Raw genomic sequence first — 16,066 nt, forward strand, 5'->3', positions numbered from 1 at the left:
CATCAAGAGGGTGAACTATTATAGGTTAAATGAGATTAAAGTATGAATTTAACTAAAGGACAAATGAAAACTTGTGTGAAAATGATTTTGAAAGATATTTTGAACTGGCTTGGCCAGTGGTGGCAGTGGGCAGGGATTGCTGGAGCTTGAAGAGAGTGTTGCCAGAGGTTTCTTTGAGAGGACAGTTTGGAGGAAAGCATTTTTGTTTCCCTCCTGCCTCCCCCTGTGGTCCCCTAGGACATTCACTGCCTGCTCCTTCCCTGTTAAAGATGTGAAGCCCACCAGGATTCAGGTTGCTGAATGTCCCGCTCAGATGAGGAGGTGATGAGACGTGTGGGATTACATCACATCTGGCATTCACTCCTCTACCCTATTCTCTCTCAAACCCCAAGTTTGATCGATTATAATGAAGGCGAGTGCCTCCTCCCAGGGTTTTTCTATCTAAAAGGTTAGGGAGTGAGATTCTGACCAAGGAAGTCACCTGATACCGTAGTAGCAGAGAGAAGTGATCAAAAGTGGTTTTACAATGCCTGGAACTCATCCTCATCCCTCTTTTGGATTTACCTGGCCTTCCCCCAATATGATAATGGTGAGAATAAATAGTATCTTCAGGATAACTTAAGCTCAAAGGACAAAATAGGGGACAAATGAAAAGTATAGCCACCTGGAAAGAAAAGTAACAAACTAAATGCCATATATCATGCTCCTAAAACTAAAGGACAAGGGGTTCTGTGGCAATGGATAGCACATTGGACTTCTAAAACCAATGGGCTAGGAATTTAAAATAAGCATGATTAATATACTCAGAATAGAAATAGTGGAAGATAGCAGCAAAATGAAATATTAAAGAAGATCATTAAAAAGAACCAAGAGGAAAAATAGTAAGAAATCAATAGATATAAGTAAAAATGTGCATAGTTCTCAAGTTAATGGGTGTCGGCACATGAAGGAAGGGGTCAAAATCTGGACAACAGAAGAAAGAAAGAAAAAACAGTGAGCAAAAATATTCCAAGAAATAATGGAAACAAATTTCCCAGAATTAAAGAGTAAAGACTTCAGGCCCAAATTGGAAACACAAATAAGAAAAGAAACAAATCCAGGGGGATGTTGTGAACACTTTAGGGGACGTGAGGGTGATAAATTCCTTGATAAAGTTTGGTTAGGTTTGGTTTTTTAAGAAAACAAAACAAAACAAAAAGTGATTATTTCAACCAGAATTAAAAATCTACACTGTAGATCTACACTGCAATGTGGGGAAGTAGTGTAGAGAGCAAAGGATATTAGTCTTAAGGGGGCAGAGTGGGAGATATTAAAAATTTAAGAACTTAATTGGAGAAAATAAGCATGAATGTATGTCTTAAATGAAGGATATCCACTGCATGTTATATTAAGAATGTATAACTTTTAAGCTGACCGAAGAAAATTCAATCTTTACAGTGAAAAGCAGGAAAAGATATTTTAAATAAAACAAAAAGAATGCATTGAAAAATTTAAAAAATAAGATGGTAGTCACAATCTAGGCAAATCAGTTAAAAATCATAAATTAAAAATGAAGATTTCAGATTGGATGAAAACAATAAATTCCAAAACTATATTGACTATTTAAAAATAAATTTACTACAAAGACATGTAGAAAGGGTAAAATTAAAAATACATATGGTAAAACAAAAATATGAACTAAAAGAAAACTCACAGCAATCTTAATATCTGACTAAAATAGAAATTAAAGCAGTAGTATCCTAAGACAAAAAAAAGCTAATATATACTGGTTAAAGGAACTATGGAGAAAGAAGTTGTACCCATCATAAATAAAAGGTAGCAAACAATATAACTTCAAAATAGTCAACCCACTGAATGGCAGAGAGAAACAGACCAACAACTGTAGTTGGATATTTTAATACATTCCACTTAGCAACTATCAGATCAAGAGGAAAAAAAACAGGTATCTGCAAAATATGATTAATAAGAGAGCCTTTAAATATTAATATATACAGAATTTCTATACCCATGTAGAGTTTTTCTTTTCAAGCACCCATGGAAGGTTTTTTTTTTAAATAGAAAGATTATTAATAAAAGAAAGCCTGGATAAATTCCAAGATAGCAGTAGCATACAGGATTTGTCTTCTGATAATAACGCTATATATATCAGAAATTCATAACAAAAGGATAGCTGAAAAAGAATCCTTTTTTATAAACTGAATAATATGTTATTAAATACCTTGAGTTAAAGCAATCATAAAGAATATTAAAAAATAATTAGAATTAAATAATTCAAAATTTATGGGACATGCCTAAAGCAGGACATAAAAGGAACATATAGCTTTAGCTATTTTTACTAGGAAACAAAAAATGTTAAGCATAAAGGAGGCAAACATTCAAATAAAGAAACTATAAAGAAACAATAGAGCAAACAAACAAAACACTAGAAGCCAAGAAATGACACAAATAAGGGCATAAATCTGTGAAATTGTGAACAACAACTTCAAAATGATGAAAAAGATTAACAAAATAAAAAATTAGTTTCTTTAAAAATATTTAACCAACTCTAAAAAAAAAAACTTCTGGCAATTCTAATCAAAAAATTAAAAAAAACACGTATCTACAAAGGATAAATTTAAAAAGATGAAATAGCTATAGACACAACAGATACAAAAATCAAAACATTATAATCAACTATACACTAAAGAATTTGAAAATTTGACGAAATTGGTAACCCCCCCAAAATTGCCAAATTGTACAAGAAGAAATTGAGAACTTAAAATCAAAATGTTTTAATGAGCTGAAATGTCAATGCTATTTAAAAAAACCTTCAAATCTATTTTTTCAAGAGACTTGTACCAAATTCCTGAGGGTAAGCTAATTTCTATCTTATATAAGTTGTTCCAAACAACTGAAAAAAAGTGAAAGTTATCCAGCTTAATTTTACGAAGCTACAATAATCTCAACTGTAAAAACCAAGCATGAGAAATATAAGAAGATATAAGCCCACCTCATTTATGAACAAAGGTATAAAAATTGTAAATAAACAAATCCAACAGAGTATTGAAAATAGCACAGAATTATCAAGTAGGTTTTATCTCATTTATGCAAGGAGGTTTTATTAAGAGAAAATCTAGCAATATAATACACATAAACTTGAGGAGGAAAAATAATCATGATTATCTCAAAATGCAGGAAAAAAGTGTTGGTGAAGTTCAAAATCATTTCATGATGAAGATTCCCAGCAAACTAAAAATAAAAGAGAATTTCCTTGACTTGGTAAAGTTTATAAATCCATACATCTTAGAGTTATATTGTAAAAAGATTTATAAATGAAATCATATGATGTCTTGTATTTGTTTCAAAATAAATTAGTGTTAGGGAAAGGGAGTAAAGAGTGTACAGATGAAACAAGACTACCTATAAATTGTAATGGCCAAAATGTAATGATAGATCCATTGTACTTAATTATATTATTCTCACTACTTTGGCAGACATTGCAAAGATTAAATACCAAAAACCTACTGCGCACATTTTACTTAACGGAGAAACTCGAGATGTGCTCATCTTAAAAGATGTTCAACTCAAGAACATTCACTATCAGTTCTACTTTTAAAGATTCTTGGCAACATTAGTCAAGGAAAAGGAAAAAAAAGAAAAAAGAAGGAAGTAGAGAAGAAGATAGCCAAGAATTAAAAGGAAAGAGATTAACATGACCTTATTTGCAGATAAAACCAATGATATTAATAGTTATATTATTAGAACAAGTTTATCAAATAGAAGTTCCCATTTAAAAACAGTATTTCTTGAAGATGGCAGACTAGAATAACATGGAATTCGCATCTCCGCACAACTAGGGCACCTACCACGCATCACTGGGGGACTATGGACACCAAAGGGGATGGGAGGAACTGCCACTGACCAGCTTGCAGGAGGTCGGGCCCAAGCTCCTGTGGTGGGAGCTCTGAGTCCAAACCACTGGACTAAGGGAGAACCTCAGACCCCAGGTTAATCAGAGTGAGGCCTCCCAGAGGTCCTAATCTCAGCACCAAGACCCGGCTCTATCCAACTGCCTGAAAACTCCAACATTGGACACCTCAGGCTAAACAACCAGTAAGACAGGAATACAGACCCACCCATCAAAAAAAAAAGAAATTACAAAAGAATATGTTACAGATGAAGGAGCAAGGTAAAAACCTACAAGACCAAATAAATGAAGACGAAATAGGCAAACTACCTGAAAAAGAATTCAGAGTAAAGATAGTAAATATGATCCAAAATCTTGGAAACAGAATGGAGAAAATACAAGAAACATTTAACAAGGATCTAAAAGAACTAAAGAGCAAACAAACAATGATGAACAAAAAAATAACTGAAATTAAAAATACTCTAGAAGGAATCAATAGCAGAATAACTGAGGCAGAAGAACAGATAAGTGAGCTGGAAGATAAAATGACGGAAATAACTGCCAGGGAGCAGAATAAAGAAAAAAGAATGAAAAGAATTGAGGACAGTCTCAGAGACTTCTGGGACAACATTAAATGCACCAACATTAGAATTATAGAGGTCCCAGAAGAAGAAGAGAAAAAGAAAGGGTCTGAGAAAATATTTGAAGAGACTATAGTTGAAAACTTCCCTAATATGGGAAAGGAAAGAGCCAATCAAGTCCAGGAAGTGCAGAGAGTCCCATACAGGATAAACCCAAAGAGAAACACACCGAGACACATATTAATCAAACTATCAAAAATTAAATACAAAGAAAAATATTAAAAGCAGCAAGAGAAAAGCAACAAATAACATAGGACAGAATCCCCATAAGATTAGCCGCTGATCTTTCACCAGAAACTCCGCAAGCCAGAAGGGAGTGGCAGGACAAGTTTAAAGTGATGAAAGGGAAAAACCTACAACCAAGATTATTCTCCCCAGCAAGGATCTCATTCAGATTCGACAGAGAAATTAAAACCTTTACAGACAAGCAGAAGTTAAGAGAATTCAGCACCACCAGACCAGCTTTACAACAAATGCTAAAGGAACTTCTCTAGGCAGGAAACACAAGACAAGGAAAAGACCTACAATAAAAAACCCAAAACAATTAAGAAAATGGTAATAGGAACATGCATATCGATAACTACCTTACATGGAAATTGATTAAATGCTCCAACCAAAAGACATAGACTAGCTGAATGGATACAAAAGCAAGACCCATATATATGCTATCTACAAGAGACCCACTTCAGACCTAGGGACACATACAGACTGAAAGTGAGGGGATGGAAAAAGATATTCCATGCAAATGGAAATCGAAAGAAAGCTGGAGTAGCAATTCTCATAGCAGACAAAATAGACTTTAAAATAAAGACTATTACAAGAGACAAAGAAGGACACTACATAATGATGAAGGGATCAATCCAAGAGGATATAACAATCATAAATATTTATGGACCCAACATAGGAGCACATCAATACGTAAGGCAAATGCTAACAGCCACAGAAGAGGAAATCGACAGTAACGCAATAATAGTAGGGGACTTTAACACCCCACTTTCACCAATGGACAGATCATCCAAAATGAAAATAAATAAGGAAACACAAGCTTTAAATGACACATTAGACAAGATGGACTTAATTAATATTTATAGGACATTCCATCCAAAAACAACAGAATACACTTTCTTCTCAAGTGCTCATGGAACATTCTCCAGGATAGATCATATCTTGGGTCACAAATCAAGCCTTGGTAAATTTAAGAAAATTGAAATCATATCAAATATCTTTTCCGACCACAATGCTATGAGACTAGATATCAATTACAGGAAAAAATCTGTAAAAATTAAAAACACATGGAGGCTAAACAATATGCTACTAAAAAACCAAGAGATCACTGAAGAAATCAAAGAGGAAATCAAAAAATACCTAGAAACAAATGACAATGAAAACACGACAGCCCAAAACCTACGGGATGCAGCAAGAGAAGTTCTAAGAGGGAAGTTTACAGCAATACACGTCTACCTCAAAAAACAAGAAATATTTCAAATAAACAAGCTAAACTTACACCTAAAGCAATTAGAGAAAGAAGAACAAAAAAACCCCAAAGTTACCAGAAGGAAAGAAATCATAAAGATCAGATCAGAAATAAATGAAAAAGAAATGAAGGAAACAATAGCAAAGATCAATAAAACTGAAAGGTGGTTCTTTGAGAAGATAAACAAAATTGATAAACCATTAGGCAGACTCATCAAGAAAAAAAGGGAGAAGACTCAAATCAATAGAATTAGAAATGAAAAAGAAGTCACAACTGACCCTGCCAAAATACAAAGGATCATGAGAGATTACTACAGGTAACTATATGCCAATAAATGGACACCCTGGAAGAAAAGGACAAATTCTTACAAAAGCACAACATTCTGAGACTGAACCAGGAAGAAACAGAAAATATAAACAGACCAATCACAAGCACTGAAAATGAAACTGTGATTAAAAATCTTCCAACAAACAAAAGCCCAGGACCAGATGGCTTCACAGGCAAATTCTATCAAACATTTAGAGAAGAAATAACACCTATCCTTCTCAAACTCTTCCAAAATATAGCAGAGGGAGGAACACTCCCAAACTCATTCTATGAGGCCACCATCACCCTGATACCAAAACCAGACAAACATGTCACAAAGAAAGAAAACTACAGGTCAATATCTCTGATGAACACAGATGCAAAAATCCTCAACAAAATACTAGCAAACAGAATCCAACAGCACATTAAAAGGATCATACACCATGATCAAGTGGGGTTTATCCCAGGAATGCAAGGATTCTTCAATATACGCAAATCAATCAATGGGATACACCATATTAACAAACTGAAGGATAAAAACCATATGATCATCTCAATAGATGCAGATAAACCTTTTGACAAAATTCAACACCCATTTATGATAAAAATTCTCCAGAAAGAAGGCACAGAGGGAATTTACCTCAACATAATAAAGGCCATATATGACAAACTCACAGCCAACATCATTCTCAATGGTGAAAAACTGAAACCATTTCCACTAAGATCAGGAACAAGAAAAGGTTGCCCACTCTCATCACTGTTATTCAACATAGTTTTGGAAGTTTTAGCCACAGCAATCAGAGAAAAAAAAGAAATAAAAGGAATCCAAATTGGAAAAGAAGAAGTAAAACTGTCACTGTTTGCAGATGACATGATACTATACATAGAGAATCCTAAAGATGCCACCAGAAAACTACTAGAGCTAATCAATGAATTTGGTAAAGTAGCAGGATACAAAATTAATGCACAGAAATCTCTTGCATTCCTATATACTAATGATGAAAAATCTGAAAGAAAATTTATGGAAACACTCCCATTAACCACTGCAACAAAAAGAATAAACTAGCTAGGAATAAACCTACCTAAGGAGACAAAAGACCTGTATGAAATTAAAGATGATACAAACAGATGGAGAGATATACCATGTTCTTGGATTGGAAGAATCAACATTGTGAAAGTGACTATACTAGCCAAAGCAATCTACAGATTCAGTGCAATCCCTATCAAACTACCAATGGCATTTTTCACAGAACTAGAACAAAAAATTTCACAATTTGTATGGAAACACAAAAGACCCCGAATAGCCAAAGCAATCTTGAGAAAGAAAAACAGAGCTGGAGGAATCAGGCTCCCTGACTTTATTTTATACTACAAAGCTACAGTAATCAAGACAGTATGGTACTGGCACAGAAACAGAAATATAGATCAATGGAACAGCATAGAAAGCCCAGAGATAAACCTATGCACATATGGTCACCTTATCTTTCATAGGGGAGGCAAGAGTATACAATGGAGAAAAGACAGCCTCTTCAATAAGTGTTGCTGGGAAAACTGGACAGCTACATGTAAAAGAATGAACTTAGAACACTCCCTAACACCATACACAAAAATAAACTCAAAATGGATTAAAGACCTAAATATAAGGCCAGACACTATAAAACTCTTAGAGGAAAACATAGGCAGAACACTCTATGGCATAAATCACAGCAAGATCCTTTTTGACCCACCTCCTAGAGAAATGGAAATAAAAACAAAAATAAACAAATGGGATCTAATTAAACTTAAAAGCTTTTGCACAGCAAAGAAAACCACAAACAGGATGAAAAGATAACCCTCAGAATGGGAGAAAATATTTGCAAACAAAGCAACTGACAAAAGATTAATCTCCAAAATATACAAGCAGCTCATGCAGCTCAATATCAAAAAAACAAACAACACAATCCAAAAAATGGGAAGAAGACTTAAATGGACATTTCTCCAAGGAAGATATACAGATTGCCAACAAACACATGAAAGGATGCTCAACATCACTAATCATTAGAGAAATGCAAATCAAAACTACAATGAGGCATCACCTCACACTGGTCAGAATGGCCATCATCAAAAAATCTACGAACAATAAATACTGGAGAGGGTGTGGAGAAAAGGGAACCCTCTTGCACTGTTGGTGGGAATGTACATTGATACAGCCACTATGGAGAACAGTATGGAGGTTCCTTAAAAAACTAAAAATAGAACTACCATATGACCCAGCAATCCCACTACTGGGCATATACCCTGAGAAAACCATAATTCAAAAAGAGTCATGTACCACAATGTTCATTGCAGCACTATTTACAATACCAGGACATGGAAGCTACCTAAGTGTCCATCGACAGACGAATGGATAAAGAAGATGTGGCACATATATACAATGGAATATTACTCAGCCATAAAAAGAAACGAAATTGAGTTATTTGTAATGAGGTGGATGGACCTAGAGTTTGTCATACAGAGTGAAGTAAGTCAGAAAGAGAAAAACAAATACTGTATGCTAACACATATATATGGAATCTAAAAAAAAAATGGTTCTGATGAACCTAGGGGGAGGACAGGAATAAAGATGCAGAGGTAGAGAATGGACTTGAGGACATGGGGAGGGGGAAGGGTAAGCTGGTACGAAGTGAGAGAGTGGCATGGACATATATACACTACCAAATGTAAAATAGATAGCTAGTGGGAAGCAGCCACATAGCACAGGGAGATCAGCTCGGTGCTTTGTGACCACCTAGAGGGGTGGGATAGGGAGGGTGGGAGGGAGACGCAAGAGGGAGGGGATATGGGGATATATGTATATGTACAGCTGATTCACTATGTCATACAGCAGAAACTAACACACCATTGTAAAGCAATTATACTCCAATAAAGATGTTAAAAAATAAATAAATAATAAATAAATAAATAACAGTATCAAAAAATAATCTAGGGAATCTTGAAGTAAACTTAAGCAAGACCATATAAGATCTCTGTGGAGGAATAAAAATTAAACTCTAATAAAGGACAAATAAAATGACCTGAATAAATGGAGAGACTTAATATTATGAATAATCAACTCTTCAAAAGTTAAGCTAAAAATTCAATGTTATTATATTGAAATTCCAGTAGGATTTTTTTTTTGAATTTTTGAATTTTATTTTATTTATTTTTTTATACAGCAGGTTCTTATCAGTTATCTATTTTATACATATTAGTGTATATGTATCAAGCCCAATCTCCCAATTCATTCCACCACCACCACCACCCCTGCCACTTTCCCCCCTTGGTGTCCATACGTTTGTTCTCTACATCTGTGTCTCATTTCTGCCTTGCAAACCAGTTCATCTGTACCATTTTTCTAGGTTCCACATATATGCTTTAATATACAATATTTGTTTTTCTCTTTCTGACTTACTTCACTCTGTATGACAGTCTCTAGATCCATCCACGTCTCTACAAATGACCCAATTTCATTCCTTTTTATGGCTGAGTAATATTCCATTGTATATATGTACCACATCTTCTTTATCCATTCGTCTGTCGATGGCCATTTAGGTTGCTTCCATGTCCTGGCTATTGTAAATAGTGCTGCAATGAACATTGGGGTGCATGTGTCTTTTTGAATTATGGTTTTCTCTGGGTATACGCCCAATAGTGGGATTGCTGGATCGTATGGTAATTCTATGTTTAGTTTTTTAAGGAACCTCCATACTGTTCTCCATAGTGGCTGTATCAATTTACATTGCCACCAACAGTGCAAGAAGGTTCCCTTTTCTCTACACCCTCTCTAGCATTTGTTGTTTGTAGATTTTCTGATGATGCCCATTCTAACTGGTGTGAGGTGATGCCTCATTGTGGTTTTGATTTGCATTTCTCTAATAATTAGTGTTGTTGAGCAGCTTTTCATGTGTCTCTTGGCCATCTGTATGCCTTCTTTGGAGAAATGTCTATTTAGGTCTTCTGCCCATATTTTGATTGGGGTTTTTTTTTTTAATATTGAGCTGCATGAGCTGTTTATATATTTTGGAGATTAATCCTTTGTCCATTGATTCGTTTGCAAATATCTTCTCCCATTCTGAGGGTTGTCTTTTCATCTTGTTTGTAGTTTCCTTTGCTTCGCAAAAGTTTTTAAGTTTCATTAGGTCCCATTTGTTTATTTTTGTTTTTATTTCCATTACTCTAGCAGGTGGATCCAGTAGGATTTTAAAAGTATAATTGATATTCTAAAATGTTTATGAGGAAGTAAATGCCCACCACATAGTTAACAATCTTGAAAAGACAAAGTAGACAAGAGGCACCTCCCGTGTCAGGCATGAAGACATACTTATACTGCCAAAATAATAAAAAAGTGTGGGCCAACTGGAACCGAATAGAGACATCAGAGGTGGCTTCATATACATATGGAAACTTATACAACAAAAGTGATGTCAGATTCATAGGAAATGATGAGTTTTTAGCCCGTGAGAATGGAATATTTAGAAAAAAAGAAAAAAACTGGATCAGAGGTGATCTCTAGTTGAATTAAATATTTATATGTCCAGGGAAAATTATAAAGGTAATAGAAAAAAATGGAGAAGCACACCTTTGTGACTTAGAGATAAGAAAGGATTTCTGAAACTAAATCCCCAAAGGGGAACCATATGGAAAAATTAATTTGATTAATGAATTGAAGATTTCTAATCAAAAAATAGCACTGTGATAAAGTTAACAGAGAGAGGACAAATTGAGCTATTTGCAAGAGCAAGATAACACTTTTCACCTGTCACAGCTGGAAAAGGTCAAATGTTGGCCTATGTGGGGGTATGGAAACTGATACAGGCATTTTGGAGGGCAAGCTGGCATTATTTAATTCTATCAAATGAACCTATATCTTATGCCCCAGCCATCCCAGTTCTGGGTATATACTCTTCAGAAAATCATATGCAGGTTCATAAAGAGTCAGATACAAGGATTTGTGCATTTGAAGTATTGTTTGCTTTAGCCAAGAGCTGGAGCAATCCAGATGTCTATCACTGGAGCAGTGGGGAGGTAAACTATAAGGGAAAACACATCACTAATACTGTAAATCAGTGAAAAAGTAACAGAAGATATACACATAGCAATGTGGAAGGTTTCTTCCTAAAAATACATAGTGCTGCATTTTAAAAAATAGTCAGAGGGACTTTCTTGGCGGTCCAGTTGTTAAGACTCCACGCTTCCACTGCAGGGGGTGGGGCATGGGTTTGATCCCTGGTTGGGGAACTAAGATCCCACATGCCGCATGGCCAAATATATATATATAGTAAAAGAAAAAGAAAAAATATCTAATATAATACAGTTTATATGCTAAAGATACTTGCATGCGTAACAAAATAAAAATACTTATTTTACAAGAATATGCACAAAAAGGCACACATTGGGGGCTTCCCTGGTGGCGCAGTGGTTGAGAGTCTGCCTGCCAATGCAGGGGACACGGGTTCGAGCCCTGGTCTGGGAGGATCCCACATGCCGCGGAGCAACTAAGCCCGTGAGCCACAGCTACTGAGCCTGCGCGTCTGGAGCCCGCGGTTTGCAACTGGAGAGGCTGCGATAGTGAGAGGCCCGCGCACTGCGATGAAGAGTGGCCCCCGCTTGCCGCAACTAGAGAAAGCCCTCGCACAGAAATGAAGACCCAACACAGCCAAAAATAAATAAAAAAAAAAAAGGCACACATTAAATCATTATAATGATGGCCTTTGAGAGGAAGGATAATTAAGTGGGAAACGGCAATAAAATGTATTAAATAAAACAGATAAAACAAGAGAGGAGGCTTGCACACACATATGTTGCAAGTTCTACATGGACAGGGATTTGGGTCTCTGCTCAACAAACATTTGTCAAATACATGAATGTGACATGAATAGAGGATTATGATTCTTGTATCTCTCTATATCTGAGTTCTAATTATTTGGTTGAATCATATGAAATTGTAATTTTTTGTAGGTCAAAAATGGCCAATTGTCAGCAATTGCATACAATTCAACTTAATAGAAAAGGGCAATTGGGGAATAATTAAAGGTTCTTAGGGAAATATAAACAGCCACTGTGAAGACTTGTAGGAGATGACATGAAAGACAAATCAAATTAGATTCCACTTTTTCATGATTAAAAACCACTTAATACTGATATAATTGAGATGAGATGATTGTCTTTAAAATAAACCACTCTTAAGACCTAAGTCATTAACACCATTTCCTTAAAATATCAGTTACCTATTTTACTAAGTAATGTAACATCTGCATCTTTTGTCATGCTTATGTGTTTTTTAATTGACAATTTTTAAACATACCATTTAAAAATTTTTCACTGTTGGAAGATTTTCCAAAACTTAAAGTGCAGTTTATGTAAGAAAAATTCTTAAAAGTATCAAGTACAGTCACTTTTAAATCTCTCAAAACTATAAAAGGCACTTGTGCCTTCTTTTTTTTAATACCATTTTTTATGATTAAAATATAAAAACCTGTACATATTTAATGCATACAATTTGATGAGTTTAGAGATAAGTATACACCCATGAAACCATCACTACAATCAAGTCATAAACGTATCTATCCCCTTCAAAAGTTTCCACCCACCCTATTTATTTATTTCTTTAGTGATAGGAACATAAAATCTATCCTCTTAGCAAATCTCAGTATTATTAACTATAGGCGCTATACTGTAAGTCGATCTCCAGGACTTATTCATCTAGCATAACTGAAACTTTATACCCTTAGACTAACACCTCCCTATTTCCCTCTTTCCCCAGCCCCTGGTAACCACCATTCTATTCTCTGCTTCTGTGAGTCTGACTAGTTTAGATTCCTTCTATAAGAGGGATCGGATAGTATTTGTTCTTTGAAGGCATCTTTGATCTTACAGAAATAATTGTTCAGAAAACAAATAAGAGGAAGTGGGAAGAAACTGAAAGAATCCATGTGTGCATTTCCCCTTAACTACACTCTGAAAAATTATTTCTGTAAAATCAGAAACTCCTTAAAATTTATCAAGTATATTCTCACTAGACCTTATTTTCGAATGAGCTAACCTGAATTACCTCCTATAACTAAACTTTTTGGAGGTTATTATTAAGTTCTACCTTGAAAACTTTCTCATCATGCTTTATGTCATGGCTACTATGTCAGGCACCCTTGAGAGCGTTGTTTTTTACTCAGCAAATATTCCATATTGAATGGTGAAATGAAATAGGCATTATGCTTCCTAAAAATGAAGCAAAAAGCATAAGGGCAAAATTATATTTTCCTTTGTTGCACTGACTACATTTTTCTTGAATGAGCGGAAAGTCAAGAAAAACAGACCACAGCTGAGAACTAGTTCTACAATGGGTCAAAGAACTGAACTAAAATGATGAATTGAGAAAAAAAAAAGATGTAGCCTTTGTGATCCCTAGTGAATTAAGCTGTTTCCAGTTCATTTTTGAACCTGCACCTATTAAATGAAAATCTCTGCTTGCAGCAATAAAACGATACAATCTTTGCTCCTTGGGATTTGATAATCATAAAGGTCGGAGAAAGGCAGCCCAACTCACTTTGCTTATCTCCAGTATACTTTGTGGGAAATAACTGCTTCAATGGAAATTTTACCTTGACAGTGAAGCGTTTTTTCTTTGGTGGATTCCAAACCGTGCCAGTCGAATGAATGAATGCACGCAGAGGAGTTAAGGATGTCACCAGCACATACGCTTTAAGAATTACAGATAAATCTTTGGCTCTCAAGAGTGTTTCTTGTGGAGCTAGGACTGTGGTTTGATTCCTAAAAAAGTAAAAATATAATTAAAGCTCCATAATTTGGGGTGAGTATGTAATTTATAAATTGCCTCAGAGCTTTGTACACCCCATCTCTCTTTCACTGGACCCCAGCCTTCAGTGTATGGGTTTCCTTAAACAATGTCTAAAATTGTACCTAAAATGAGGCTTAAAGATCTAAAACATTTAAATTAGTCACATCTGGTACCATCCCAACAAAACTGATACATATAAAAGTTTAGGATACCCCTGAAATTTTCCGGTTCTGCCCTCTCCTACCTTCGCTCTATCTTTTCCTCCACAAGAAGAGATACTGTTTCTCAATAGTGGACAGGCAGGTCACCAAAAATATGCCAAAATACTTTCCCCACTAATTTGATTCTACCTAATAACCTGCACCACAGATAATTAAGGGTTAATTTAAGGGATGAAATATTAGGAAACACTTCAGTCTAAAAAAGGAAAAATAACACTCATTAAATATTTTGTGATAAAACAAACATACTTTCATCATAAATGATACCAAAATATATAACTATTTTCTTTTCTGCATCATATTTCTATATTTCAAATATCTAAGTTCAATCAATGAAAAGAGTGTGCTATTTCATCTTTTGAAGTCTAGGTAAGCAGAAATGCATATGATTCTTCAATAAAAACTATTAACTGTGGAATACTACCTAATAATTATAAAATTACATGAGGCAAACTATTTTGTGTCTTGGATAAGATAATTAAAATCTCTTAATTTTTCACTATAATTTATCTACATGACAAAATCCTTTCCCTGGAGGTAACTTGAATAACTTGGTACCCTACAGTTGCTTTCTCAGAGCCATAAAAAAATAATAATTGAAAAAAAATCATTCAGCCATACTCGTAGACTAAGGCATGTTATTTGAGTATAAAATGGAAGTTAAAATTTTAGTTTCGCATGGCCAAGGTTTTAAATTCAATTTCCATTAATGTAACTTCCTGGATAAGAGTCCTATTTACCCAAATGTTTATTCTATGGCAAGAGAGATTTGAATTAGTGTAGCAGAAAATCGATGGTGGCATTATTTATTAAGAAGAGATAGCCGAAAATTTATATAACAGAACCTAATAATTCAAACGTAAAACCCCTAGATGTATTTGGTGCTTTTCTCTTATTAGCTATCTCTTAAAATGCATGCTTGACATAACAATTCAAGATGATTAGCTTACAGCTGTTCACGTCTCCAGTCCCCTGGTTTCCACATATGTGACTTCACTGTTTTTAAAAGGTGACTTGAAGTACTCAGCTTCAATTGTATGCTCTGATCCAGACACACTGAGGGGCTCACCGGAAGTTGCAATTCTGAAAAGATTCAACAGAGCAAAAAACAGTAATTATATTGTTTCCTTTTGGAATGGCTTCCAAAATAGAGTCTGCTGTGTTAAACTACTGGGTCCAAGGGAAATAGGCCGCAAATTTTCTCCCCATTCTGAATCAAGGTTCAATCCCTCAAGCATGAAGGCATGTTTAGAGGGGCATTTGCTTTGTAGTATGTTATCTTACCACAGACTAGAAAAACAATTAAAATAACTAATTTCAAATTTTCTTCTCAGAAGGGGAAGTAGATATGATGTCTCCTTCTGTCCCACACCAAGAGGGTCTTTCTTCCATACAGCTAAGAGGTGCTCTCTCGATTAGGGGATGGTGGCTGCAGGAGCTGACTTCTGTTTGCGATGAGAATTTTATACAGATAACTTGAGTTGATTTCTTGACAATACAGTCCTTCACGTGCTAGAGTTTGTCGTGCTTCATGACCTTGGTAACCTCAACCAGAGTACTTCATTATTTTGTAAAATATTATTTAGTGGGTTTTTGAAGTGTGTAAAAGTAAAGACCAACAATAATGACTTATTTCCGAACACTCATATTGATACTTTTAAAAAATAGTTGTATGTACAAGGTTAGAAAAATCAAAGTGTACAGAAAGCTATCAAATGAAAAGAA

At 35.0% G+C, this 16,066-nt stretch overlaps 1 protein-coding gene across 2 annotated transcripts in view; it reads right to left on the reverse strand.

Annotated features, from left to right (window-relative positions):
• Nucleotides 1-16,066, reverse strand: part of CPED1 (cadherin like and PC-esterase domain containing 1) — a 291,359-nt gene that overhangs the window by 182,791 nt on the left and 92,502 nt on the right. For both annotated transcript variants that reach the window (XM_057550402.1, XM_007177252.3), the window contains exons 5-6: nt 15,292-15,424; nt 13,924-14,092 (exon numbers count right to left, since the gene is read on the reverse strand). In XM_057550402.1, coding sequence (XP_057406385.1) covers nt 13,924-14,092; nt 15,292-15,424 — 302 coding nt within the window. The remainder of the gene's footprint in view (nt 1-13,923; nt 14,093-15,291; nt 15,425-16,066) is intronic.

Source organism: Balaenoptera acutorostrata, chromosome 7, assembly GCF_949987535.1.
Source record: "Balaenoptera acutorostrata chromosome 7, mBalAcu1.1, whole genome shotgun sequence".
NCBI classification, from domain to species: Eukaryota; Metazoa; Chordata; class Mammalia; order Artiodactyla; family Balaenopteridae; genus Balaenoptera; species Balaenoptera acutorostrata.